Consider the following 27561-nt stretch of genomic DNA (forward strand, 5'->3'; position numbering starts at 1 on the left):
AATGAAAGCAGAACTGGCTCAAGTTAATTGGCAAATTAAGCAAAAGGATTGGTCAATAAAAATGCACTGGCAAATACTTAGAGGGATATTTCAGAATATGCAGAAATTATTTATTCCAATCAGTAAAAAAAAGCCAAAGGATAGACCCACCATCCATGGTTAATATAAAATCTTAACAATAGTATTAAGCTAAAATAAAAGAGTATATCATTAAGGCAGGTAGGAGGTCAGAAGGTTGGATAGAATTTTAACATTAGCAAAGAATGATTATAAGGAGGACAAATCAGTGCGCAAGAGAAAGCTCACCATAAATATAAAAGCAGGTAGTGAGAGTTTTCTTTATAGACATTTAAAAGATGATAATAATTAAAGTGAGCATTAATCTTGTAGAATGTGAGTCTGGAGAATTAATAATGGAAAATAAGGAAATGCCACATGAATTGAACAGGTATCGTGCATCATTTGTCACTATAGAGGAGTGATCCAAACATTTTAAGCAAAGCATCACTTTTTGAATTTAAATGCAAACCAGGAAAATAGAGAATAAACAGTTTATTTTCTAGTGCTATATAAACCTAAAACCAAGTACATAATATTATTCATTGTGTCCTCTGCTCACCAAGTCTCAGAGAAACACACGTGACTGTACATTATCTACCTGTGCCTTGAAGTTTGTGTTAAAGGTTGGGACTGCCAGTAGTGTACCGTCCATCAAATGGATATCTGGGAGATGGTGCGATTTGTGGGTTTTACTATCTTTATTTGAGCGAAGGCTGTCTCATAGAGGAGTGTGGAGTCAAAGTAAGTTTTCACTTTAAAAGCACAGAATGTAAATGTGGATATGTTACAAATCCCCTAAACTGACATTCAGTTCAATGTTATTTTGGATTGTAATTATATTCAGCAACTCCACTGCTTTGATGGGATTTTGTAGCCAACTCATCAACGTCTACTTGAAAGAATGGATTTGAGACAAACATGACAATTAGTTTAATCACATTTCTGAAATTCCTGAAATTGTTTGTTGAATTTGAAGTGCACAAGGGTATTCAGGATAGCACTTCATTTTTTAATCTTTGATTTCTTCTCTAATATTTTCTCTAAACTCAAAGCATTGCAGCATTGTTTTTATTGGGAGGACCATAGACCTAGCTTCAGTCTGAATACATTCACAGCACTGCTCATGTCTAAGTCTCTACGCATTCCCTACAGTTCATAGTTCAGTTTGTTCAGTTTTGACATTAGGTTTGTAAAAAACCCAAAGATGAGTAACCACACATTGTCAGATAGCTCACTGAACACATCATTCCTTGATTCAAGAAAAGTGACAATTTCAGGTATCAGGTCTAAATATCTTTGCAGGACCTTCCATTGATTTAATGGCATTATATCAGCATGGAGGATTAATTCAGTGCAAGCAATACCGAGTTCAAATAGGAATTTAAATCTGCGCTGTAACAGGGTTGCTGGAATTGAGTTTACAATGTTAACAACGTTTGTTACATGAGAAATATCCACAACTTTACTCACTAATAGTTGCTGGTGGATTATAAAGTGGGAATTGACAAAACAGGTGAAATCAAGATCTTATCTGCAAAATCCAACAAAGCTCGTATTTGTGCCAAGCATGGTTGATGCACTCGTTGTGACAGAAATCAGTTTCTTGCTTCAAATGTTTTTCTCAAGAAGCACTTTCAAATTCATTGCAAATATTCTGACCCTTTGTTCTTCCTTCAAGGGGCAAAAGGCTGAGAAAATTTTCTTTATTTGTTATGTCCTTAAAAACTGTACACACAAAAACAGTCAGCTGGTTTGAGAGAGATAATGGGAACTGCAGATGCTGGAGATTCCAAGATAATAAAATGTGAGGCTGGACGAACACAGCAGGCCAAGCAGCATCTCAGGAGCACAAAAGCTGACGTTTCGGGCCTAGACCCTTCATCAGAGAGGGGGATGGGGGGAGAGAGGGGGAGGCGGACCGAAGATGGAGAGTACACAAAAGCTGACGTTTCGGGCTACTCTCCATCTTCGGTCCGCCTCCCCCTCTCTCCCTATTTATTCCAGTTCCCTCCCCCCATCCCCCTCTCTGAAGAAGGGTCTAGGCCCGAAACGTCAGCTTTTGTGCTCCTGAGATGCTGCTTGGCCTGCTGTGTTCGTCCAGCCTCACATTTTATCAGCTCGTTTGTGGTGGTGATGTCGACTGATTCATTGGACTGCAATGAGAAGTGGTCTTTATACTTCAGATCCTGCTGTCATTGCTGAAAGATGACTTTCAACAAGGGTTCTATTGTCTTGCTACTGATGAAGCACCAAGTGACATTCTCTAGATTGCCATTATCATTTCTTCTTCATCAGCAGACTTTGCTTCTTTAACTATTTCACCGTCTGTGAATTCTCATGCTGCTGTTCAGACCTCCCGGTCCAGGCATGGCAGCAGCTTCTGAAACTGGAAGTCCTAGCACTGGCATGCCAAGGCCATGCAGCCTCGAAGGAACATTGCTGTGAATGATTTTTGTGTGTTATGCCAGAGGATGGCAAATATTAAACGATGCTACCTTGGAAGCTTGATCTTTTGCTGCTGGTTTGGAAAATAATGAGATTTCAATACAGCCTTTAGCTTGTCAGCTTTGTCTGAAGAGTGCTGTTCAAAAGAAATCTATCCTTGACTTTATTGTGCAACATTGTGTGCTTTTATTCTAATTCCCCATTTCACTTATTAATATAGTTTGGTGATATATAAAGCAAGCCCTTTTATCTTTTACACTTGTGAACAGAAGTTCATTTTCCCATTCTGTGTGTGAAAGTTGTGCATTTTTGGTTTTTGAGGCTCCAAGATGACAGCGGAGCAGGAATCTGGGGCTCATCAGCTCCTGTCTGCTTTCTTTCTCATTTCTTTTCTTCTTTATGCTTTTGCTCGTTTTCTTCTTTTTCCTTTAAAGCCTGGAGAGTGGCAGGTGACGGAGGCGTCCTCTAGCAGCAACACCAGGATGAGCTCTATCCCACCCTGAGGTCTCTTGTTGAGTGAGGAGCAGGTCCCAGGATGACTACCTCGGTCCAAGCTCACAGGCTCAGCTGGGGCTCCATGTCAGCGCTGGACCCAGGCTCCTGAGCGAGCAGAAGCATCAGTGAAAACGACGGCAGAGGATCTCGATGACTGATTACTGGTGGCACCAAGTGGAGGAGTGTTGGATGGGGAACAGGAGGTACAGAACACATGCACCTTCAGACCCATGGCTTCAGCTCAGATGTGGCAGTTCCAATTGTGGCTGACCCCAGAGCCCCTTACAGAGAGACTGATCAATGTCAAGCAGCGACTGGAGGAGCAGCAGAGGAGGAACAAGAAGAAAACAGATAGATAAACTCTGTTGCAGATACAGCTTGCATAGTATTCAGTGTTTCAAGATGGCACTGGACACCGCATGGCAAAACTCTGCGAATTACATGTGAGAAAACAGAAATGAGGCATTTTTTTCTCCCAGGAGGTTATGAGTCTTTCAAGCTCTCTCCTTGAAATGGTGCTGAAATGGAGTCCGTGAATATATTTAAGACAAGGATAGATATATTTCAGCTAAGCAAGGGAGTGAAAGATTATCAGTGGTAGGCAAGAATGTGGATTTGAAGTTATAATCAGAATAGTTATGACCTTATTGAGTACCATAGTGGTATGAGGGGCTGAATAGTCTATTCCTACTCCTAATTTGAATATTTTTATGTTCGAATGTAATATGCTAAATCAAAAAATTTCAGCCCAAAAATACATATTCCTGGAATAAAGTGTGAAGCTGGATGAAGACAGCAGGCCAAGCAGCATCTCAGGAGCACAAAAGCTAACATTTCAGGCCAAGACCCTTCATCAGAGAGCTCTCTGATGAAGGTCTAGGCCCGAAACATCAGCTTTTGTGCTCCTAAGATGCTGCTTGGCCTGTTGCGTTCATCCAGCTTCACACTTCATTATCTTCGATTCTCCAGCATCTGCAGTTCCCATTATCTCTATTCCTGGAATAATCTTTAATTGAAACATAGTTTGATTTATTCAATCATTGTAAACGAGTGCTCTTAACAATAGTTTACAAGTTACATGGCCTAAAACAGTGCATCTTCTAATGAAACAACGTGTGTATATGTATGAATGAATACATAAAATGTGTGCATAAGTGATCGCACATCAGGTAATATACTTACTGTACTTATTATCAATGTAAAACAACCTCAAAGGAAGAGCAAGAAGGCATCTCAATAATAAACAGCCTAAAACTTACAAGTAATAATAACTTCTTTTTAAATGACTGAAACATTACATTATTCTAAGGCATGTGAAATACCCTCAGAGTTTTGTAAAAGAAAGATGTAATTTGCAAGTGAATGAAGTATTGTTCCTATTTTCATCATTTTAACATTTAACCTGTTAAGAATACATGTTTTTATGTAAGGACTATGTGGAACTGGAATATGAAAGGATTTGGACTTGCTGAAATGGAAGGGTTTTGAATGGATATGAAATTTCTGGGAGGTATGCTCAAAAATAATTACTGAATAGTCAATCTAGTCTATTGTATCCACTGCTCACAATATGGTCTCCTTTGCATTGGGGTAACAAAGCGTAGACCAGATAACAGCTCTGCAGAACATCTGTGTTCCGCCTGCAAAAAAGGCCCTGAGCTTCCAGCTGCCTGCCCCTTTATCCTGTTTCCTGACCAACATCTCTGTCTCACGCTTTCTGCAATGTTCCAGCAAAGCTCAACGCAAGCTGGAAGGACAACACCTTGTTTTCCACTTGGGGACCCTGCAGTCCTCCGGACTCAATATCAAGTTGAATAATTTTAGAGCTTAAACACTCCCATATCCTAGTCCTCTACCCCACACAACAGGCCTTGTTAATAGATAGTGACTAACAATAGGTAGTGTGTAATGGTAAACTAACAGTTGCTATGAACAGCTATTTACTCTCCTAGCCAGATCGTTATCCACTCTTGTCTATCCAACCATTCTTTTCTCTCTTTGCGGTCTATCCCCACCTACTGTTTACTCCCTACTGCCTCCCCCATCCTATCTTCTGCATATAATCCAAAATTTTCCAAGCTACCCATCTGTTCCAAGGAAGGATCACCAGATCTGAAATGTTAACTCTTATTTCTCTTCACAGATACTGCTAGACCTGCTGACCTTTTCCAGCAACTTCTGTTTTTGTTTCTGATTTACAGCATTTGCAATTCTTCTGGTTTTATTATTACAAAGGTCAATTGCCTGTATTGAACATTGACTTGCAACAGGCTCTGAACTACAGTTGCTGTTTCAGTACAAGGTATTAACTGAACTAAAAGGCCTCTAAGGAGGGAGCAGCAGAAAGAGTGATCTCTCCTGAAGAAGAAATCTTACTGAAGAACCTGCGTGGGTCTGTCTCAGTAAATTTTCTTCTGGAAGCCTGGAAAATGTTCCAGAAATCAGTATCTTTAATCTCACTTAAATTCTGCAAGTGGAAATGTTACTGCCATTCAAAGATTAAGTCTAATGGACTCTCATCTGAAATGAAGTCTGATTCGAGAATCTCATTCATTCTGGAACTGTCAGCATTGCAACCTCAATGTCAGGACATCAACAGTGTGAGATGTCCTCTCTTTTTTATTCTTGAGTTTGGACCCTTATGCAATTGGAGTCATTTTCACATTATCCTATTTTGTCAAAACGCACATTATTGCTGCAAAGTTCTATCATCTTTTCTGTGTTGTGAGTTTGTGTGTATGGAATTAAGGAATATAGATTTAGTTTAATTCCACATAGTTGTACTACTTATTGCAACAGCAAGTCGGCTTCTGAAAAAAAAAGTTATTTTTGAGTTTATTGAGAAACCCAGTGAATGTCTCCTTTTGTTCTGGAGAACAGCAATAACGAGAAACAAATTGATCATTTTAGTGATTCAGTGAAATATTTACATTTTTGATACAGCTCATGGAGTAGTGGGGCTCGATTATCAGCTCGCTCCCTCCATAAGAATCATAACAAAGGGCAAAATACAAAGCCGATCTTACCTGTGATGTAACAGACAGTTTGTCAGGGTGTGAGGTGATCGCATCAAGGTAAGTATTTGCATTCTCTACTCCCTGTAGGGAGGATGCATTCATTGCTATCCCAGAAAATTTCTGAAAGGTATCCTCAATTGCCTTATTACAGAAAGTAAAACAGAAGCATTTTTGAGAAAATAATAATTTTGATTCCTACTACAGAATGATGAAAGATGAGAAGGGAACAAATTGACAATGTTAGAAATGCAGGTCCCTTTAAAGGTAAAACAGAATAATTTCAGAGTCAGGTAAGAGCAGGGAATGCTCACTGGTGTTTGTACTTAGAGCTGGGATTTTACCCAGTAGGGGATTGGGCTTCTGGATGGTGGCAGGATCAGAAGGGAAGCATAGAACAAGTACTTGCAATAAAAGATAACAAAGTGTGAAGCTGGATGAACACAACAGGCCAAGCAGCATCTCAGGAGCACAAAAGTTGACGTTTCAGGCCTAGACCCTTCATCAGAGGGCCTGCTGTGTTCATCCAGCTTCACACTTTGTTATCTTGGATTCTCCAGCATCCGCAGTTCCCATTATCTCTACTTGCAATAAAATATTGTGTAAAAATAAAAGAACAATAAATCTTTGAAAGTATTTTACTGACAGATGTGGTATAATGATAGCTGCCTGATGCAGTATAATGATAAACATGAATGAGATTGGGAATTGTATTATTCATCACAGTAGCATGACAATATGCATACTCTTATCTGAAACACAATAGAAAGGAAAATATCATTATAAATGCACTCAGTGGACAGCCATAAAATTTAACTGAAATGAACTGTAATGAATGGTAAGGTGCCATAAAAAATTAATATCTTGAGGAACCAGATAAGAGAGGATGAAATGTTTACACAATATTACCATTCTGAAACAGCCAATCAGAAACTGGAATACTTCTGATTGCAAAATAAGCATGTTTATATTGTGTAGGCTGTCAGTCATTCACAGGATTCAAAACATCAACTCTAGCAAATGGAAAATTTAACTTTAATAAGTACTTTTTAAAATGTACATTCATGTCCTACTTTTAATAACAAATGGCACTTTACCTTTCCTGAAGGTGTCCAAGGACTATGTCCCAGTTACCCTACCTTCCAAAGAACTCTGACTACTTTAGATGTTCTCCTAACAGACCTAAAGTGCACAAGTCACTTTTTGACTGTCATGTGCATGAAAATTTTGGCAGCCAGAAACAGCTGTACTTTAACATGTGTAGATCTGTGAACTACAGATATGCAACTTGGAGCCTGCCCCAATCCCCAACCCCCACCAAAGATTATTTCTGCCATTAATGTTTGTGACGCTATTAGTGTAATCAAAACAATTTAATATTTCAAATTTTCTGTCAATATCTGTATATATCACTCAGTCCCTTGTCAACATGGAAATTTGTTCACAAACACGACAAATGAAAATCACATTCTACATTCTTTACCTGCTCGAGGTTGGGAGTGTTAGTGAAAAGATCTTCAGAATTTGGAAGTGTTTTCAATAAATGTTTGGTTGCATCTGAACCTTGCCTTGAGCATCTTGTCGTACAAAGTTTAATGTTCTGTTTCAAAAATAAATAAAATAGTTCACCTTGGTAAACTTGCAACTGTAGTTTACTTATGCAGTGATCTTAAAGAAAAGGAGTCAGATTTTTGTCATGGTGTAGACACTCTTCATTATGGTGAAGATCTTAGAAATCAGAATTTCTACCATCAAACATGTCATTTCTGGTTTCATGGGTGGGGTTTTGGTGACAGCCCAGGTTTCACACATCCACAGAGTTTGTGGAGAAAGCTTGCCATTATTAGCTGTCTCAGTTTAAATCCCACATTGGTATTCCTACCGCCTAGAATCCTGAACAGACAGCAGACCATGTCTGTTACAGTGAATTTATTTCAAAGAGCTGGGGGATTCCCTTGGAGAGCTGACCTATCCTTATTAATATCGCCTCAGGTCACTTTGCAGAAAGGCTGGTTCAGGTTCACTTTAACAACTGTCTATTTCCAGCAACACGCCAAAGAAAGTTTGTACTGACTCATTGGTACTGGCACAGTATGGTTAGTAAGTTTGCAGATGACACTAAAATTGGAGGTGTAGTGGACAGCAAAGAAGGTTATCTCAGAGTACAATGGGATCTTGATGGGCCCATGGGCTGAGGAGTGGCAATGCGAGACGCTGCGTTTTGGAAAGGCAAATCAGGGCAGGACTAACACACTTAATGGTAAAGTCCTTGGGAATGTTGCTGAACAAAAAGACATTGGAGTGCAAGTTCATAGTTCCTTGAAAGTGGAGTCACAGGGCGACAGAATAGTGAAGGCGGCATTTATTTCCAGTGCATTGAGTATAGGAGTCGGGAGGACATGTTGCGATTGTACAGGACATTGGTTAGGCCATTTTTGGAATACCACATGTAGTTCTGGTCTCCCTACTATAGGAAGGATGTTGTGGGGCTTGAAAGGGTTCAGAAAAGATTTACAAGTGTATTGCCAGGGTTGAAAGGTTTGAGCTTTAGGGAGAGGCTGAATAGGATGGGGCTATTTTCACTGGAGCATCAGAAGCTGAGGGGTGACCTTATAGATGTTTATAAAATCAGGAAGGGCATGGATAGGGTGAATAGCTAAAGTCTTTTCCCCAGCATGGGGGAATCCAAAACTAAAGGACATTTGTTTAAGGTGAGAGGAAAAAGGAGCAACTTTATCGTGCCAAGGTTGGTGCGTGTATGGAATTAGCTGCCAGAGGAAGTGGTAGAGGCTGGTACAATTACAACATTTAACAGACATCCAGATGGGTATATGAATAGGAAGGGTTAGTGGGATATGGGCCAGATGCTGGCAAATGGGACAAGATTAATTTAGGATCTCTGGTAGGCATGCACAATTTGGACTGAAGTATCTTTTTCCATGCTGTACAATCCTATGACTGTAGGATTCCTGTTATTGAATTAGTATAGCATAGATGGTTTCACCAGGGATGCTACCATTTGGTGCTTTCCATCTTATTTTAATTGACTGCCACAACAGTTTTTTAATGGTACAATGAATTCCTGTAACTCAGTTTTATTCACTCATGGGATAAAAGCTCTGCTGTAGGGTCAACATTTATTGTCTAATCATAGTTGCCCTTGAGAAGGTGGTGGTGAACAGCCTTCTTGAAGCACTGCAGTCATGGACTGTAAGTACACTCACAATATTGGTAGGGAGGGAATTCAAGGAGTTTGACCCAGCGATACTGAAGGAATAGCGATACATTTCCAAGTCAGGATGGGGAGTGGTGAGTGGCTTGAATGGTAGGTAGCAGTTGGTAGTATTCCTGTGTATCTGCTGCCCTTGTTCTCTGGCTGCAAGTATCCTGCGTAAGGAGACTTGGTGAATTTCTGCAAGTTGTAGACAATATATAACACCATTGCTGAGAATTGGTGGAGGAGGGAATGGGTGTGGTCTCAATCAAGGGAGCTGCTTTGTTCTGGATGGTGTCAAGTTTCTTCAGTATTGTTGGGGCTGCATCCAAGCAGGCAAGTCGGGAGTATTCTGTCACACTCCTGACTTATGCCAATGTAGATAGTGGACAGACTTTGGGGAGAAGGAGGTGAGTTAGTTGCTGTAGGATTCCTAGCTTCTGACTTGCTCTTGTAGTCACTGTATTTCTACGGCTACTCCAGTTCAGTTTTTGGTTAGTGTTAACCCTCAGGACGTTGATGGTGCGAGGTTCAGTGATAGTAACACCACTGAATGTCAAGGGGAGAGAGCTAAATTCTCTCTTACTGGAGATGGCCATTGCCAGGCACTTATGTGTCATGAATGTTACTTGCCACTTGTCAGTCTGAATATGGTCCAAGATCTTTCTGCATTTGAACATGGATTGTTTCAGTATTTGAGGAATCATGAATGGTGCTGAATATTGTGCAATAATCAGTGAAAATCTCCACTTCTAACCTTATGATAGAGAGAAGGTCATTGATAAAGCGGCTGCAGGTGTTTGAAACTAGGGCACGATCCTGAGAAACTCTGATTGAGACTTCCAGGAGCTGCAGTGACTGATATCATTGATTAGTTTATTTCATGGCAACTGTTAGATTTCCCTTCTCACAGATTGAAGGAACTTCCCTTACAGAGGCTTCTGTGGCAGTAATACAAGGAGAAATGAAGAAGCTCTGGCTGTTATGGAACTCTCCCTTGGAGGTGGCTTGGCACATTATGAACAATCACCCTCAAATATACTGTTCACTAACAATGCACCATTCTATGTCACCCTGAAATCACCTATTCAACTAGTCATAGATTATCAGCTTCTCTATCCCAATAACTACACTGTAGATTTTAACTAAAAATATGATCAGCTCTCATTACTTACATTGGGTAAGGATCTTTTCCTAATGGCAGTGCTCCTGTTAGAGAAATCATTTGTAATCATTACATGGCCCACAATAAGCTGCTCAGAAGATATTTGTAGCAGTTACCATCACAAGAAATGTACCTGAAATTGGTGGAGAAAAGAAAGTAAAAATGGCAAGCTGAAAGTAAGGATGCAACATACCATTCTCAAAGTATACATTATTTTAAAAATGTCCTCCCTTTCCTAATTTACTCCATTCTGAAACACAACATTGATACCGATTAATATTCGAGTGTTTGACTGAGAGGTGGGAAAATGGGGCCTTTGAGACTTCTTACGCTCATTTCATTTTACAATGTGACCAGTGCCTGAGCACAGTGCAAATCCATGACTGGACTATTGATAAATGAGCAATTTCTAAATGGCTAACAGTATCAGCCTTCAATGGAACTCAAAGCCTTGTATTTATTGAGTACCTTTAAGGTAGTAAACGCTCTAAGGCATTGTACAGGAGTGTAATCAAGCACACTTTGACACCAAATTGCAAAATGGGATATTAGAGTACCTGATGAGACCTTTGAAAGGTGTCTTAAAGAAGGAGAGTGACTTAGAGGCAAAGAAGTTGAAGGCAAAAAAACCAAAGCTGAGAGTTTAATTATCTGAATATATAGCCATTAATGGCAGTGTTCTTAAAATTGGGATTGGGATGCTTACAAAGCCAAAACTGGAAGAATGCAGATTTGCTGTAGGCATACAGGAGGTTACAAAGATAAGAAAAGTCAAAACCATATAGGAATTTGAAAACAACGGTAGGAATATGTTTTGTTGTGTTCTACAGTGAGTATGCTTTTAAGAAGCATGCTCATGATGTCATCACGACATCATAGCATGTAACCTAAGGGCATTAAGATCTCATACTCTATCTTACATCAGATCCCTTAAAGCATGATGGTCTATTGAAAAAACTCCACCACTGTAAACTAAATCGATTCTGGCCCAGACACTTAGGCGCTTAAGGCATGTAACATTTGTACATAGTGGTTGCAGCGGTGTATCTGTTAGATTCTTCAAAACCACAATATCCACACCCAGTTTCTTACATTATAGAAGATACATAAGATTTCTAAGATTACATTCATCAAAAGAAGGAAAAGAAAATAAGGTTGCAGTGTTGTTCTGAGCCGCAACACAATGCAAGTAAAATTTACTTAAGAAGCTTGAACAACACTGTTAGCCAGTGTACATGGTACATTCCTAACAGGTTCTGATAACAGCAGCTGCAAAGTCTGTGGTACTTAACTGAAGGAACAGTTTTAAATTTACACTGACAATATCAGGGACACATCATTGACAGTGATACAGTCTAATGTTTTTAAGGTGGGTTCATGGGCAGTGGAAACCCATTTTGACAGTCTTCCAAAGACAGGTTTACTGAATTATAAAATAAAAACCATAAGAACGGTGAATGCTGTAAATCAGAACCAATAACAGAAATTGCTGGAAAAGCTCAGCAGATCTGGCAGCATCTGTGGTGAAAAATCAGAGTTAACATTTCGGGTTCGGTGACTCTTCCTCAAAACTATTCATATTCTATTTCTATTTTTGCTTACTGAATTACAGCTGTCCAATGTAAGCTGTTCTATTTAACAGGTCAAGTAAAAAAAAAAGAGAAAAGAGGTCTAAAAACATTGCTTGCCATTGGCAAGGAGAGACTTCTCAAAAATAACTTGTCCAGTCATTCCTTGGATGGTCAGAAAGGTCTAGAAAAGTTCCAAAGACATGCACAAGATCAGACTAACATCAATCTTAACAGATTTCAACTAATGCCATGCAGCTATCAACTCCATTGATTAGCTTGTCAGAAGTTACCCCATCAAAGGGCAGGAATCTGAGTCAGAGAAGCTCATCGAGTTTGTCATCACATCTGCACCAATGCAACACACCTTTAGGAAGGCTGTTTTGGGCAAGGAATAGGGCCAAACCTCAGAACGAAACACACATGTTCAACAAGCCAATGCACCACAACACTGGCAACAAGGAGATATTTAAGAAGGTTCACAAGTGCAAACACCTCAATGAGAAGGGGTCTGGAGAAAGGTGACTGGACCTGAAACATTAAATCTGCTTTCTCTCCACGTATGCTGCCAAACCTACTGAGCCTCTCCAGTGATTTTTCATTGATTTTGATTTTCGGCATCCACACGTCTTTGTGGTTCTTTTATTATTTAGGTTCTCCAGGGTGATTGTTACCCAGACCAGAAAAAGGTGAACTTTCAACATGCTCTGAAATACTCAAAACCACAGCAGGCCATCAATGAACATAAAATAGTGCAAACAGGATGGAGTCCTGATTGTGGATGATCATACTTGAGCTGTCAAGCATTCAAAAGTGATCACAGCTTGTTAACTTTGTGTATGCAGATGTATAGTTAACAAACGCAGCTTCCTACATTTATAAACAGATCTTAATGTGTATTTTAAAACATTTTCCCAGCACCTTCCTCACTCTTTCCATTTCAATTGGCAGATAGCATTTCCCTCTGATCGTTCTCTGGCGTCTGTGGGCCCATTCTGTGAGGGTGACCGCCCCCCCCACAACCGCAACAGCCCCCCCCCCCCCCCCAACCCCACGGGCCCACATTGCTAAGGTGTGGCCCTGGGTCTGCTCTGGCACGGGTGGTCCCTGACTTACTCTAAGATTGAACCCAGGGCCCACTCTATAAGGGTGATCCCTACGTTCCATCTTCCAAACCTATGACCTAGATGTTTGAAGGCAGCAGATGAATGTGAATACTAGCATCACCAAGTCACGTGTCATCCTGAATTCACTGCCATTGGCTCATTGCCTGGAACACCTTCCCACACTTCCTGTCTACTTTACCAAGAGGAGGAAAAGGTAAAAATCAATTGTGAATTTAAAAAAAGTTTGAGGAAAGATCTACCATCCAATAAATGTCTCAGAGCCACAGTCGTGTAGTACATTCCAATTTTCCATCAAACTACCTTCTAAAGTACAGGGAGACAAGACACTCAAAACTCACACTAGCCCTTTCTTACCTTCTGGACCGAATTTGTACCTGCACTCTAGCCCCCTTACCAGCCACCCACACCCACCTCCCAAGTTCAGGGCACTCCCCATCTTCTCCCCCAAATTCAGGGACCAATGCCCATCAGAGGCAGGGCTCACCCCAACACCTCCAGGTTCAGGGATCACCTCCACCCCATCTCTGACAATAAGAAGTACCTATGATTCATTTTTTTTTAGTATCTAAAGAGATGAACTTGGCCGATGTCAACAAATAATTTTCAAGTGCATACAAGTCTGAATGCCAAAAGCATGGCAGCATTGCCCATAATCATGCCCACGACAAACCAGGAACCTGTGCATATGGAACTCACAAAGCACTATCATATGAATCTACGTGCTGGGCATGGATGAACTGAGATTATCAATACTTGTGAGTGTGTGAGAGGTTTGACAAATGTATCAATCCTGGTAGCAGCTCCATGTATATACTGCCTATCCACTCCCCAGACGAAAACCCGAATAGAATTGGTCACAGTGCAAGGATCACTTCCCTGAGGGTTTGCAAAGTTTGATGACACACAAAGAGCATGACTACTGTTGACAAGATGAACATGAGTTTCGTTCTATTCGATGTCTCAGAAAATGACAAACCTTATCAAGACATGTACCAAGTGCAGTAAAGCCTGTCTTGATGTCAGAAGCATCTATTTCTCTGAATCTATTATGTAACTGCCACATACTGAGGCAACGTATACATCTCAGCAGACTCCTGCACTTCAATGCTGCAGCACCATTCACGACCAAACCATCATCTCCAACACCATTCACGACCTCATCACCTCAGGGGACCTCCCACCCACCGCCTCCAACCTCATTGTTCCCCAACCCCGCACGGACCGTTTCTATCTCCTTCCCAAAATCCACAAACCTGCCTGCCCTGGTCGACCCATCGTCTCAGCCTGCTCCTGCCCCACCGAACTCCTCTCCACCTATCTGGACTCCATTTTCTCCCCTTTGGTCCAGGAACTCCCCACTTACGTCCGTGACACCACCCACGCCCTCCACCTCCTCCAGGACTTCTAATTCCCTGGACCCCAACACCTCATATTCACCATGGACGTCCAGTCCCTGTACACCTGCATTCCGCATGGAGATGGCCTCAATGCCCTCCGCTTCTTCCTGTCCCGCAGGCCCGACCAGTCCCCCTCCACCGACACTCTCATCCGCCTAGCTGAACTCGTCCTCACACTCAACAACTTCTCTTTTGACTCCTCCCACTTCCTACAGACTAAGGGGGTGGCCATGGGCACCCGCATGGGCCCCAGCTATGCCTGCCTCTTTGTAGGTTACGTGGAACAGTCCCTCCTCCGCACCTACACAGGCCCCAAACCCCACCTCTTCCTCCGGTACATTGATGACTGTATCGGCGCCGCCTCTTGCTCCCCAGAGGAGCTCGAACAGTTCATCCACTTCACCAACACCTTCCACCCCAACCTTCAGTTCACCTGGGCCATCTCCAGCACATCCCTCACCTTCCTGGACCTCTCAGTCTCCATCTCAGGCAACCAATTTGTAACTGACGTCCATTTCAAGCCCACCAACTCCCACAGCTACCTAGAATACACCTCCTCCCACCCACCCTCCTGCAAAAATTCCATCCCCTATTCCCAATTCCTCCGCCTCCGCCACATCTGCTCCCACGATACGACATTCCACTCCCGCACATCCCAGATGTCCAAGTTCTTTAAGGACCGCAACTTTCCCCCCACAGTGATCGAGAACGCCCTTGACCGCGTCTCCCGTATTTCCCGCAACACATCCCTCACACCCCGCCCCCGCCACAACCGCCCTAAGAGGATCCCCCTCATTCTCACACAGCACCCTACCAACCTCCGGATACAACGCATCATCCTCCGACACTTCCTCCATTTACAATCCGACCCCACCACCCAAGACATTTTTCCATCCCCTCCCCTGTCTGTTTTCCGGAGAGACCACTCTCTCCGTGACTCCCTTGTTCACTCCACACTGCCCTCCAACCCCACCACACCCGGCACCTTCCCCTGCAACCGCAGGAAATGCTACACTTGTCCCCACACCTCCTCCCTCACCCCTATCCCAGGCCCCAAGATGCCATTCCACATTAAGCAGAGGTTCACCTGCACATCTGCCAATGTGGTATACTGCATCCACTGTACCCGGTGCGGCTTCCTCTACATTGGGGAAACCAAGCGGAGGCTTGGGGACCGCTTTGCAGAACACCTCCGCTCAGTTCGCAACAAACAACTACACCTCCCAGTCGCAAACCATTTCCACTCCACCTCCCATTCTCTAGATGACATGTCCATCATGGGCCTCCTGCACTGCCACAATGATGCCACCCGAAGGTTGCAGGAACAGCAACTCATTCCGCCTGGGAACCCTGCAGCCATATGGTATCAATGTGGACTTCATCAGTTTCAAAATCTCCCCTTCCCCTACTGCATCCCTAAACCAGCCCAGTTCGTCCCCTCCCCCCACTGCACCACACAACCAGCCCAGCGCTTCCCCCCCACCCACTGCATCCCAAAACCAGTCCAACCTGTCTCTGCCTCCCTAACCTGTTCTTCCTCTCACCCATCCCTTCCTCCCACCCCAAGCCGCACCCCCAGCTACCTACTAACCTCATCCCACCTCCTTGACCTGTCCGTCTTCCCTGGACTGACCTATCCCCTCCCTACCTCCCCACCTATACTCTCTCCACCTATCTTCTTTACTCTCCATCTTCGGTCCACCTCCCCCTCTCTCCCTATTTATTCCAGTTCCCTCTCCCCATCCCCCTCTCTGATGAAGGGTCTAGGCCCGAAACGTCAGCTTTTGTGCTCCTGAGACGCTGCTTGGCCTGCTGTGTTCATCCAGCCTCACATTTTATTATCTTGGAATTCTCCAGCATCTGCAGTTCCCATTATCTCTAATGCTGCAGCTCAGTCTTGTTTAACTATCATTGAATGGCAAAGCAGACTTGATGAGTTTAATGGTCGACACCTGCACCTACATCTGATAATCTTATGGGCTGTTTATTTGCTCTCATAGCACTTGCTTACTCACTCAGCCTTTCTGGATGCTCACCGCTTGTCTGCTTTGGATTTCCTTGCCTTGCCTTTTTGCACTTTGGCCATTCAGCCAGAGATACCAGCCTCAGAGTATTGCTGTGCTGTTTAATACACACACAATTAGCCACGCTTGTTAACAGTTCTCAGTCATAGAGTCATAGTCACATCAAGCAAGGAAGCCTACAAACAGGGGTTCTTAGCACAGTAAATCAAGGGCAAGTTTTGATATCAGTCCAGGATCTTGGACACGATCAGTCTGCGTTCAGGGCAGTCACAGTCAGGATCCAGCCACATATGGGCATGTTATATAGCCCAACACATGTCTTAGCTTTCACTATCATATTGTAGGCTACTTTCCTCATGGAATGATAGAGGCAGATATTAAGGGAGATGAAAGTGTGTGGTACAGTGTTACTGTTAGTGTAGGTGGGGAGGTGATCTGAGTGAGTGAATAGATAGCACAAAGAACATGCAGAGTTAGTGGTGTCAGAATTTGGGGTGGGTGACAGTGAGTAAGGGAATATGTTGCAGGTAATAGTGAGAGTGGTGGAGTATCAGCCTTAATAGAGGTGAGCAGTGGGATGGTACCACTTACACCGTTGGAGTAGAGAAAGTCATTGACTTTCTTTCTAGAGTCTGGGTATTCCTCCAGCCTAAGACTGCAGTAATCTGGGCAGTAGCCTCAGACCAGGCTGGCAGGGTCTGGTGTTGTGGCATCCACTGCTGGTCCTAGGGAGAAGGAAGTCTGCGTCTGGACCAACACATCCAGTAGAACTTACTGGTCCCTGATTGCAAAGTGGGGTAATGACTGCCCAGTCTAGAGCATAATCCACCCTATAGATAGGGCGGACAGTGAGAGCCTTTTTCCAAGGATGATGACTTCAGCTTGTACGAGGGGGCACAGCTACAACTTGAGGGGTGATAGATTTAAGACAGATGTCAGAGGCAGGTTCTTTACTCAGAGTGGTAAGGGCGTGGAATGCCCTGCCTGCCAATGTAGTTAACTCACCACATTAGGGGCATTTAAACAGTCCTTGGATAAGCATATGGATAATGATGGGATAGTGTAGGGGGAGGGGCTTAGATTAGGTCACAGGTTGGCGCAACAGAGGTCCGAAGGGTCTGTTCTGCGCTGTATTTTTCTATGTTCTATGTTCTATAATAAGGAACTGTGGAAGGCAGCTGCAGCCCAACCGTGCTTATCCCAGTGCTCAAGGGGTTCTTAAATGAAGGCACTGGAACCAGGGATGTTGGTCAATTCTGCAGCAGTGGTGAGTTGTTCTGGGAATGCTGCATGGTAAAATGGAGCAAGATGATGTCATGGAGTGAGTTAGGTGAGTTTTGTAAGAAACGTCAAAAGATCCAGCTAAGCCTCATGGAGAAAAACTTTGTGAAACTTGACGAAGCTTGCTGTAAAAAATAAGGTTCAGCCACAGGGATGTAGCAAGTTTACTTGAATTTTCAAACCGTGGGGGTTGGTGGATAATGTGAGAAAATGGGAGACTGTCCACTTTGGGAAGAACGGAAAAACAGAATATTTCAATGGAGTGAATTTACAAAATGCTGCAGTACAGAGGGATCTGACTGTTCTTGTTCATGAATCACAAATGGTCAACAGACAGGCACAGAGTAAATGGAATGCCAATGGGATATTGACTTTTATTCTAAAGGGAATGGAGTATAGTAGTAGGGAAGTCATGTGGTTGTTGTACAGGGAACAGCATATCTGTAGTACTCTGCATGGCTTTGATCTCCTTATTTAAAGAGGTGTATAGCTGCATTGGAGGCAGTTGATAGAAGGATCTGTTGGCTGACTCTTGAGATAAAATAAGTGACATATGAGGGAAAGTTAAGCTATTGGGCCTATACTCATTAAAGTTCAGAAAAATGCAACATGATCTTATTGAAACATACAGGATTCCAAGAAGGGTTGACAGGATAGACGCTGTGGGCAATGTTACCTTCACGGTGGATCCAAAACCAACAAAGTTCCAATTCAAAACGTAGGGTTTCCCATGTAAGACAGAAATGAGGAGGAATTTAATCTGTGGAATTCTCTACCTCAGAGCAGTGGTCATTGAGTATGTTCATGGTGGAATTAGGCTGATTGTTGATCTACAAGGAAGTCACAGATTATGGAGGGAAGTGGAGTTGAGCAACATTCAGGTCAGCTATCATTTGTTGAATGGCTGCAGCTATTATTAATTGAATGGCTGCAGCTATCATTTATTGAATGGGTGCAGAAGTCTTGAGTGGCCAAACAACCCATTTTTCTTCCTATTTCTTGTGTCCTTTTGTTCAAGAAAAGGATGTAAGAAATGGGGCAATCAATTTAGTGACTATTGCTATTTATAAACTTAATCAGTAAATAATTCATGCACAAATTATGGAGTTTTGTGGGTTGTATCATATACTTAAATTAAAGTTATGTTACATAACTTATTTCTGAAACAAAAATTAAACCTAAAAGCAATGCAACATTTACCTTCCTTCTGCATTGGAAATGTATAGACTGGAAGATTCCATTAGAACTCTCCACTGCATAAGACAAAATATTGTAAGCATCGACAAAATCAAATTGCAAACTTATTGGTGAACCCTGAGATACAGAGACCCTCATGGTGACATTGTTGCCCAGTTTCAGGGCATGTGACTCTAACTCAGCCTTCAAACCATAGATCTTGAGAAGAAGGTGAATTATCATGTTCTGAGATTTCTCTGTGGAGCTATTTTTTGCACAAACAGTCACACTATGTTGACCTGGTCCAATAAGGGATTGCAAAGACTCATCTATAACAATAACTCCTGGTATCAGTGTCGATTCGCGAAGAGTGGTATTTCCAATTGATATTGTATAGGTCAAATTGAAACCTGCAGGGAAAACAATTATAAAAATTATATGTAAGACATACATATAGAAACCAGAGCAGTTACTAAATTTCCTTCACACGTTTTAATATTTATTTTTGTAGGTTATATCAATTAACTGCATGATTCAGTTCAATCTATGCTATTTAAAATCAAAACTGAACCACCCAAGTCTTCTGCAGTCAAGTCAATTGCTTCAATAATTTAAGTTTATTCAATAAAGCTCATGATCTACTGCATTATCATGTATTGATTTTGTACTGCAAATGTTACAATGAAACCAGTTCACCACGACATTGGAAATGCTTGATCCAAAGGAAGAAAAGCAAGAATTTTAAATGAAAAAGACAGAAAAGATCAAAATATCTCCCAACATTTACACTTACCATCACTTCTATTCAGTGATTATTCATTATGTTATCAGCATCTATATTTTAAATATTCAAGAAGGAAGGTAGAGAGAAAACAGAGAATTATAGACCAGTAAGTCTAAGTGGGGAGAATTCTCGAATCCATTATCAAGGGCTTTATAGCAGAGCATTTAGAAAACAGTGGCAGGATCAGGCAGAGTCAGCATGGATTTATGAAGGGGAAATCATTCTTATCAAATCTGTTGGAATTCTATGAAGATCCAACTAGTAGACTTGACAAGGGAGAGCCAGCCAAAGTGGTATATTTGGACTTCCAGAAAGCGTTTGAAGAAGTCCTACATAAGAGGTTAAAAACCAAAAAAACTGTGGATGCTGTAAATCAGGAACAAAAACAAAGTCGCTGGAAAAGCTCAGCAGGTCTGGCAGCATCTGTGAAGAAAAAAGCAGAGTTAATTTTTCAGGTCCTGTGACCTTTACTCAGAACCAAGATTAAAGTGCATGGGAATGGGGGAAATGTATGGAGATAGCTAGAAAACAGGTTGGCAGAGAGGAAACAAGGAATAGGAGTTAATGGGTCCTTTTCAAATTAGCAGGCAGTAACTAGTTGGGTGCTACAGGGATCGGTGCTGAAACACCATCTATTCACAATACATATTAATGATTTGGATGAGAGAACAAAATATAACACCTCAAAGTTTACAGATGATACCAAATTGGGTGGGAGGGTGAATTGTGACGAGGATGCAGAGATCCTTCAGCATGATCTCAACAGGTTAGGTGAATGAGCAAATCAATGGCAGATACAGCATAATTTGGATAAATGTGAGGTTATTCACTTTGGAAGCAAAAACAAGAAGGCAGATTACTACCTGAATGGTTATAAATTAGGAGACAGGAATGTGCAGTGCTGACCTGAGTGTCACTGTGCACCAGTCGCAGAAGGCAAATATGCAGATGCAGCAGGCGGTAAAGAAGGCAAATGGTATGTTGGCCTTCAGTGTGAGAGGTTGAGTACAGGAGCAGGGAGGTGTTGTTGCAGTTACACAGGGCCTTGATGAGACCACACCTAGAATATTGTGTGCGGTTTTCGTCTCCTTTTCTGAGGAAGGAAGCTGTTGCTCTCAAGGGAGTACAGCGAAGATTTACCAGGTTGATTCCAGGGATGGTGGCTCTAATGTATGAGGACAGATTGACTAGGTTAGGATTGTTTTCGCTCAAGTGCAGATGAATGGGGTGGGTGGTGATGGGATCTCATAGAGACTTATAAAATTCTAACATGGCTGGACAGGGCAGATGCAGGGTGTGTCTGGAACCAGGGGTCACAGTCTGAAGATTTGGGGTAGACCATTTAGGATGGAGATGCAGAGACATTTTTTCACCTGAAGAGTGGTGAGCCTGAACACTGAATGTATTCAAGAGGCAGCTACATATAGCACTTGGAGCGAATGGGTTCAAAGGATATGGGGAGAAAGCAAGATTGGGCTATTCAGTTGGATGATCAGCCAAGATCATGATGAGTGCTGGAGTAGGCTCAAAGATTGAATGGTCTCCTCCTGCTCCTACCTTCTGGTGTTTCTATTTTTCTAGGTTTCTATGTAATACAAGCTACCTCAGTGGCTATACGTTCATTTCAGTACATTCTTAGATCATGAACCACATGGGTCAAGTATCTATTCAACTTTTGGAATTGTTGTGTCAGATTAGACTGAGTAATTGCCCAGGCAAATTAGGTGGTTGTGTAGTACACCATCAATAGATTTTCAAAGGATAAGGAGTTCTTGTGAACAGATGCACCTGCAATTCTTATACATAGTTGGTTTGAAACCAGTGTAGGACTGAAAATATATATTTAGGGTTTATCACATATTTTTTGTATGTGTTCCACATACTTACTATAGCTTAAATGTATCTAAATATCAACACTACATGGGATAAATCAGATAAAACAGAACTAATGATGATTTGGCATACTCTTTGTGCAACAGCACTTTCCAAACCCTCAACATCTAGCACCTGAAAGGACAAGGGCAGTAGATGCATGGTCAAATCACCACCGGCATGTTTCCCCTCCAAGCTACACACCCCATCCACTCTTCGATTTATATCAGTGTTCCTTCACGGTTGCTAGATCAAAACCCTTCCTAACAGTATTGTGGGTGCACTAGCCACATGAACTACAGCAGCCCAAGAAGGTGCCTCACCTTCTCAACAGCAATTGAGCATGCACATAAATGCCGATGAATGAATACATTTTAACAATGAGAATTCAGATGAAATGTCATTAAGCTGGAACATTGGACAAAATCCAAACTGAAAGAGCCAAGGATGAGATAAAAACAGAAAATACTGGACAAACTCAGCAAGTATGGCAGAAATTGAGGAGAGAGAAACAAAGTTAATGTTTCAAGTCTGATATGACTCTGATGAAAATTTAGCCCATCAAGTTTGCATCAGTCAATCAATTATGGTTCTGGCCAATCCTGCATCTCAATGTCACAATCCTGCCCTCTTCCTTCACCCGTTGGTGCCTCTAGTCTAGAAATCAGTTTATTTCTTAAATATTTTCAGTGACTTGGCCTTCACTGCTTCTGTAGTAGAGAATTTCAGATTCACCACTTTCTAAGTGAAGGAATTTCTCCACATCTGTCAGATATGGTTTACCTTTTATGAGATTGTAACCCTTAGTTCTAGATCCCAATTTACGACCATGTAATTAATATTCTACCCATGGTTTTCCTACTGAAGTGGATAAAGTATGTTATACTACACCTGCCACGTATTTGCCCAGTGTTATGACACTGAGACAGAAAGCCAAACTAAATCAGCCTTTCTACCACTGTATTCACAACACAGTAAAATTAAAACTGTCAGACACCTAATAGTCACTTCAATGGTTTGAATAATCAATCTGACTTTTGAATAATTGATCCCAGACTTTGAGAATAATTAATCATTTGTATCTTAAACATAAGACTTAACTATTTATTAAATATGCAATATCTTTAACAGAGAGAAAATTAAACAACATGGTAAACTGATGCGTGTCTGTGCTTTAAACCTGAATGTTTATTTTTAGCCCTTATTCAAACAAAAGACAAAAACAGACAAACATACACAGTTAAGGGATAATTAAAATAAAATAACAGAACTGGCCAGATTGTTGAAATAACTTTCACGATGTGTTGTTTCAGAGGCACAAATGTGTAAGTTTTGGTTGTTTTTCTGAACTGCCAATAAGGGTCACCTTCTCAGTTCACCCGGGCAATAGCAGCAATACTTTTAACTCAGCTTTCTACTCTTGGGCTTCCAAAAGCCTGTGAGGGAGATTAGGCAGGGAGGTTTCAAATATTCATGATGCTTTGTCAGCAGCCCAGAACAGCAGTTAAGAGTTGTGTATACTAGACTGAGACTGTGACACTGCGAGCCATTAGGTTTATTCCCCGGCTCCAACACAATTTTGGACTTGCCGATTGCCCAAACATCTTTGCTGTTCTTACATTCAATGGAGGGCCATCATCACTCTCCAACCACGATGGGCTGGGAAACGCAGAATTAGGGTTCTAATCTTCTAAATGAGTTAAACAGTACAGAAAAGCAAATTTTGCCAAGAAACAGGTTTGAGACTAAATGCTACCATTCCCCAGCAAGCCTCTGCCAACTGTGAGAACATTACTTTCATTCGCATTTTTGCACATTGATTTCATTTGTCTCTCCAGAGTTGCTACCTGAGCTGCTGAATTTTTACAATATTTTGTTTCTGCTTCTGCCTTGCAGCACCCACAGCATTTTGCTTTAGATGTTAAATTAATCTTTGATTAGTAGCAACATTTCTGTTTTCCAAACAACTGCAATAACAATCACCCAATTAAGCCATTGAAGCAAAGGTTAGCTATGAATTCACTCTTTATCTTATTATTGCATAAGTAGCATGACCTATCTCAATAAACAAAGAGGACGTAGGACCACACAAATACTATCAGCCAGGATATTTACAGGACAGAGTTACACTGTCATGCAAATGCTATCAAAACATGAGAAATACAATTAGAAATGCATGTTAATAAAACAATAAACATTTGGGAGATTAGTGCAATGTTTGGATGTGATAGGAATTTGTTTTTCACATAGTCTGATAGCTCTTTGGTGTATAGTTTCATGGAAGGAAAATCCTGACCGATTGGATATGAAAGATGGTTTCAGCAGTGGATGAGCTGAAATGGGAAAAAGTTGGGCAATGTTATAAAGATGGGAATAAACAGTCTTTGCGATGACACCAAAATGTAGTCAGAAGCTCTACTTGGTTTCAAATATGACACCAGGATAAATCTCAGACCATTGCCAGGGAGAGAACATAGGAAATAGTTAGGAAACTGAATTTGGAGCAGGGACTAAAAATTACAATCAGAGATAATGGGAACTGCAGATGCTGGAGAATCCAAGATAACAAAGTGTGTAGCTGGGTGAACACAGCAGGCCAAGCAGCATCTCAGGAGCACAAAAGCTGATGTTTCGAGCCTAGACTCTAGAGAGGGGGATGGGGAGGGGATTCTGAAATAAATAGGGAGAGAGAGGGAGGTGGACTGAAGATGGATAGAGGAGAAGATAGGTGGAGAGGAGAGTATAGGTGCGAAGGTGGGGAGGGGATATGTCAGTCCTGGGAGGACGGCCAGGTCAAGGAGGCGGGATGAGGTTGGTAGGTGGGAAATGGAGGTGCGGCTTGAGGTGGGAGGAGGGGATAGGTGAGAGGAACAACAGGTTAGGGAGGCAAGGATGAGCTGGGCTGGTTGTGTGATGCAGTGGGGGGAGGGGATGAGCTGGGCTGGTTTTGGGATGCAGTGGGGGGAGGGGGGGGGTTTTGAAGCTTGTGAAGCCCACATTGATACCATTGGGCTGCAGTGTTCCCAAGCAGAATATGAGTTGCTGTTCCTGCAACCTTCAGGTGGCATCATTGTGGCACTGCAGGAGGCCCATGATGGACATGTCGTCTAAGGAATGGGAGGGGGAGTTAAAATGGTTCGCGACTGAGAGGTGCAGTTGTTTATTGCGAACTGAGTGGAAGTGTTCTGCAAAGCAATCCCCAAGCCTCCGCTTGGTTTCCCTGATGTAGAGGCAGCCACACCGGGTACAGTGGATGCAGTATACTACATTGGCAATGTGCAGGTGAACATCTGCTTAATATGGAAAGTCATCTTGGGGCCTGGGATGGGGGTGAGGGAGGTGGTGCGGGGGCAAGTGTAGCACTTCCTGCGGTTGCAGGAAAATTACAGCCTGCTTTTTTGCCATACTTTATTGAAGAAAGATTCTGCTCATCCAATTCTATATGCTGGATGAACAGTCTCATAATTGAGCAACAGTGGAAGAGTCAAGAGGTGATTGTCAGGTCAAGCTGGGTGTAACAAAAATAATTCTTTTACTGCTAATTTAAATTAAAACGTAAAAATTCAACACAAACATCTAATATCAGTTTGTAATGTATCTGAAATAAGTTATACCTTTCTCCTTTTCTGTCTGAACCCACAATGTGTCTCCATTTCGAACTGCACAGTTAAGAATTGTGTCCAGTAGGCTGGGGCTGTAACACTGCAACCCATTAAGTTTATTTCCTGGCTCTAACACAATTTTGGACTTGCCAATTGCCCAAACGTCTTTGCTGTTCTTACATTCAATGGAGAGAGAATAAACGCCTAAAGCGTTGTACAGGTGTGCCATTGTAAATGATCTAATTAAAGTAAAAACGGGAACAAAAGTGAAAGCCAATGACAACAAGAACAAATCAATATTTTACTTAGTCATTCACTTTATCTAAAAGTTTAAATATTTAAAGCGTGGTTGTGTGAATAAATTAATAACATGATAGTCCTTTTATACCTTAAAGTATATAAGGTTGAGTTTATGTGGAGGTCAGTTCATTACATTTGTTTGTTCCTATTCATTCAGTAAAGGTGATTTTATTAAATAGGAACTTAGGAAGACGTATGAGCCTTTCAGCCCATCAGCCTACTCTGCTATTCAATTAGATCATGGCTTATCAACTGTCTTAACATTACTCAATCAGAAAATAGATCTTCAATATCTTCACTTATTCTCCTCTTTCAGTTCTGCATTTGTGATTCTCTGACTTGTCAACTTCGATTTCTGTCTTGCTGCCATACTTTCATTTGTTTCTCACGTTTCTCTGTTTTTACTTTTCTCTCCTAACTCACTTTTGGCACTCACTTTCCTCACTGATTTCTTTTTCTCTTTCTTTTCAGTTTTTTCTTTTTGCTTGCGTCGCAAGTTTGTGGCAAATAGAATAAAGAAACTAAAGAAATAATAGTCCCCAGTCAATCTGTAATGAAACCAAACCACATCATTCAATCAAGCAAGATTGTGTTATTTATGTGCCAAAACACATCACCCAAGTTTTAAGACCTATGAAAAATAAAGAAAAGCACATTTTAAAGTGTTAGAAGATTACTTACTGTTCTTGACGATAGAAGTAGTACATTTTTCCATCTCCTGTATAAACTGTACATGAGAATTTTTCTGGGTTTGGATTGAACTGCCACTCCAATGGGGGCATGATATGGAAAATTGAATAAGTAGGTGGCATCTTGGAGTCTATACCGAGCACAAAATTCACATTACACACTACATTGCAAATGGTTTTTGTTAAATTACATAAAGGTCTTTATTGAAATATACAATTATTTGTGATAATTACTATTTACTGACTGCTTTAGGATCCAGACATAAAATTAGCTTGCTTTACTTCACTCGTACTATTTGCAAAGATAAATACATAACTATATGCTATTGGGATTGATGTGTGTTTAGTTTGTAAAGCAAGGTGTTAGATTGATATCTGAAATAGCATCAGGTCAGCACAAGTTCACAGCACAGAAGAATATCATTTGGATCATTGCTAGAACAAATCATCTTGCCTTTTACCTTTCTTCTGCACCCTTGCATCTTCCTCTGTTTCAAATTTTTAACTGTTTTGTCCCATTCAAATGAGGCAATGGTTATTTTAATAATGATTAACTAAATTAGGTGGAATATGATAACACATTGCACCTGTTTGATTTTTACATTTAATTGAATTCTGTGCTAACTGATGCAGACTATTTTGATATAAGGAATGGAGCTCTTTCTTATCACAGGTGCCTGTTTTGGTGCCATCACATACCATATGTGAAGGGGGTCAGTTATTTAAAGTTTTCAAGAAGATTTGTAGCTCAGGTTGTAGATGAGGTTGTGGCCCTGCTTGCAGAGCCAGTGGGTTTGGTTGCAAACATTTCATTAGGTGCACGGTAACATTGTCAGTGCATCTCTGGTGAAGCGTTAGTGTTCTGTCCCGCTTGTTATTTATATGCCTCAGTTTGCTGGGGTGGATGCTATTACTTCCTGTTCTTAGTGGTTTGTACACAGGGTCTAATTCAATGTGTGTGTTGATGGAGTTCTGGTTGGAATACCAGCCTCCAGGAATTCCCTGGCGTGTCTGTCTGGCTTATGCGATTATGGATGTGTTATCCCAGTCGAATTCATATCCCTCGTTGTCCATGTGTAGTGAGATAAGCGACAACTGGTTGTGTCTCTCAGTGACTAGGTGTGTTCATATCTGCAGTCAGTTTTCTTCTGGTTTGGCCTATGTAGTGTTTCTCAGTTTCCTTGCATGGGATTTTATAAATTACACCAGTTTTGCTGGTTTTGGGTATGGTATCTTTTATGGTCGTCAGTAGCTGTTGTCAGGTGGTTGTCGGCTTGTGGGCTACTCTGATACCTAGGGGTCTGAGTAGCCTTGTGGCCATCTCTGAAACGTTCTCCATGTACAATAG

At 41.6% G+C, this 27561-nt stretch overlaps 1 protein-coding gene across 1 annotated transcript in view; it reads right to left on the reverse strand.

Moving 5' to 3' along the window:
- LOC125459954 (polycystin-1-like protein 2) overlaps nucleotides 1-26306 on the reverse strand; it is a 109154-nt gene extending 82848 nt beyond the window's left edge. The window contains 5 exon segments of the mRNA XM_059651536.1: nucleotides 6027-6158; nucleotides 18991-19376; nucleotides 25237-25463; nucleotides 25914-26072; nucleotides 26206-26306. Coding sequence (XP_059507519.1) covers nucleotides 6027-6158; nucleotides 18991-19376; nucleotides 25237-25463; nucleotides 25914-26072; nucleotides 26206-26306 — 1005 coding nt within the window.
- Between the last annotated feature and the right edge of the window lie 1255 nt (nucleotides 26307-27561).

This window comes from Stegostoma tigrinum, chromosome 16, assembly GCF_030684315.1.
Source record: "Stegostoma tigrinum isolate sSteTig4 chromosome 16, sSteTig4.hap1, whole genome shotgun sequence".
NCBI classification, from domain to species: Eukaryota; Metazoa; Chordata; class Chondrichthyes; order Orectolobiformes; family Stegostomatidae; genus Stegostoma; species Stegostoma tigrinum.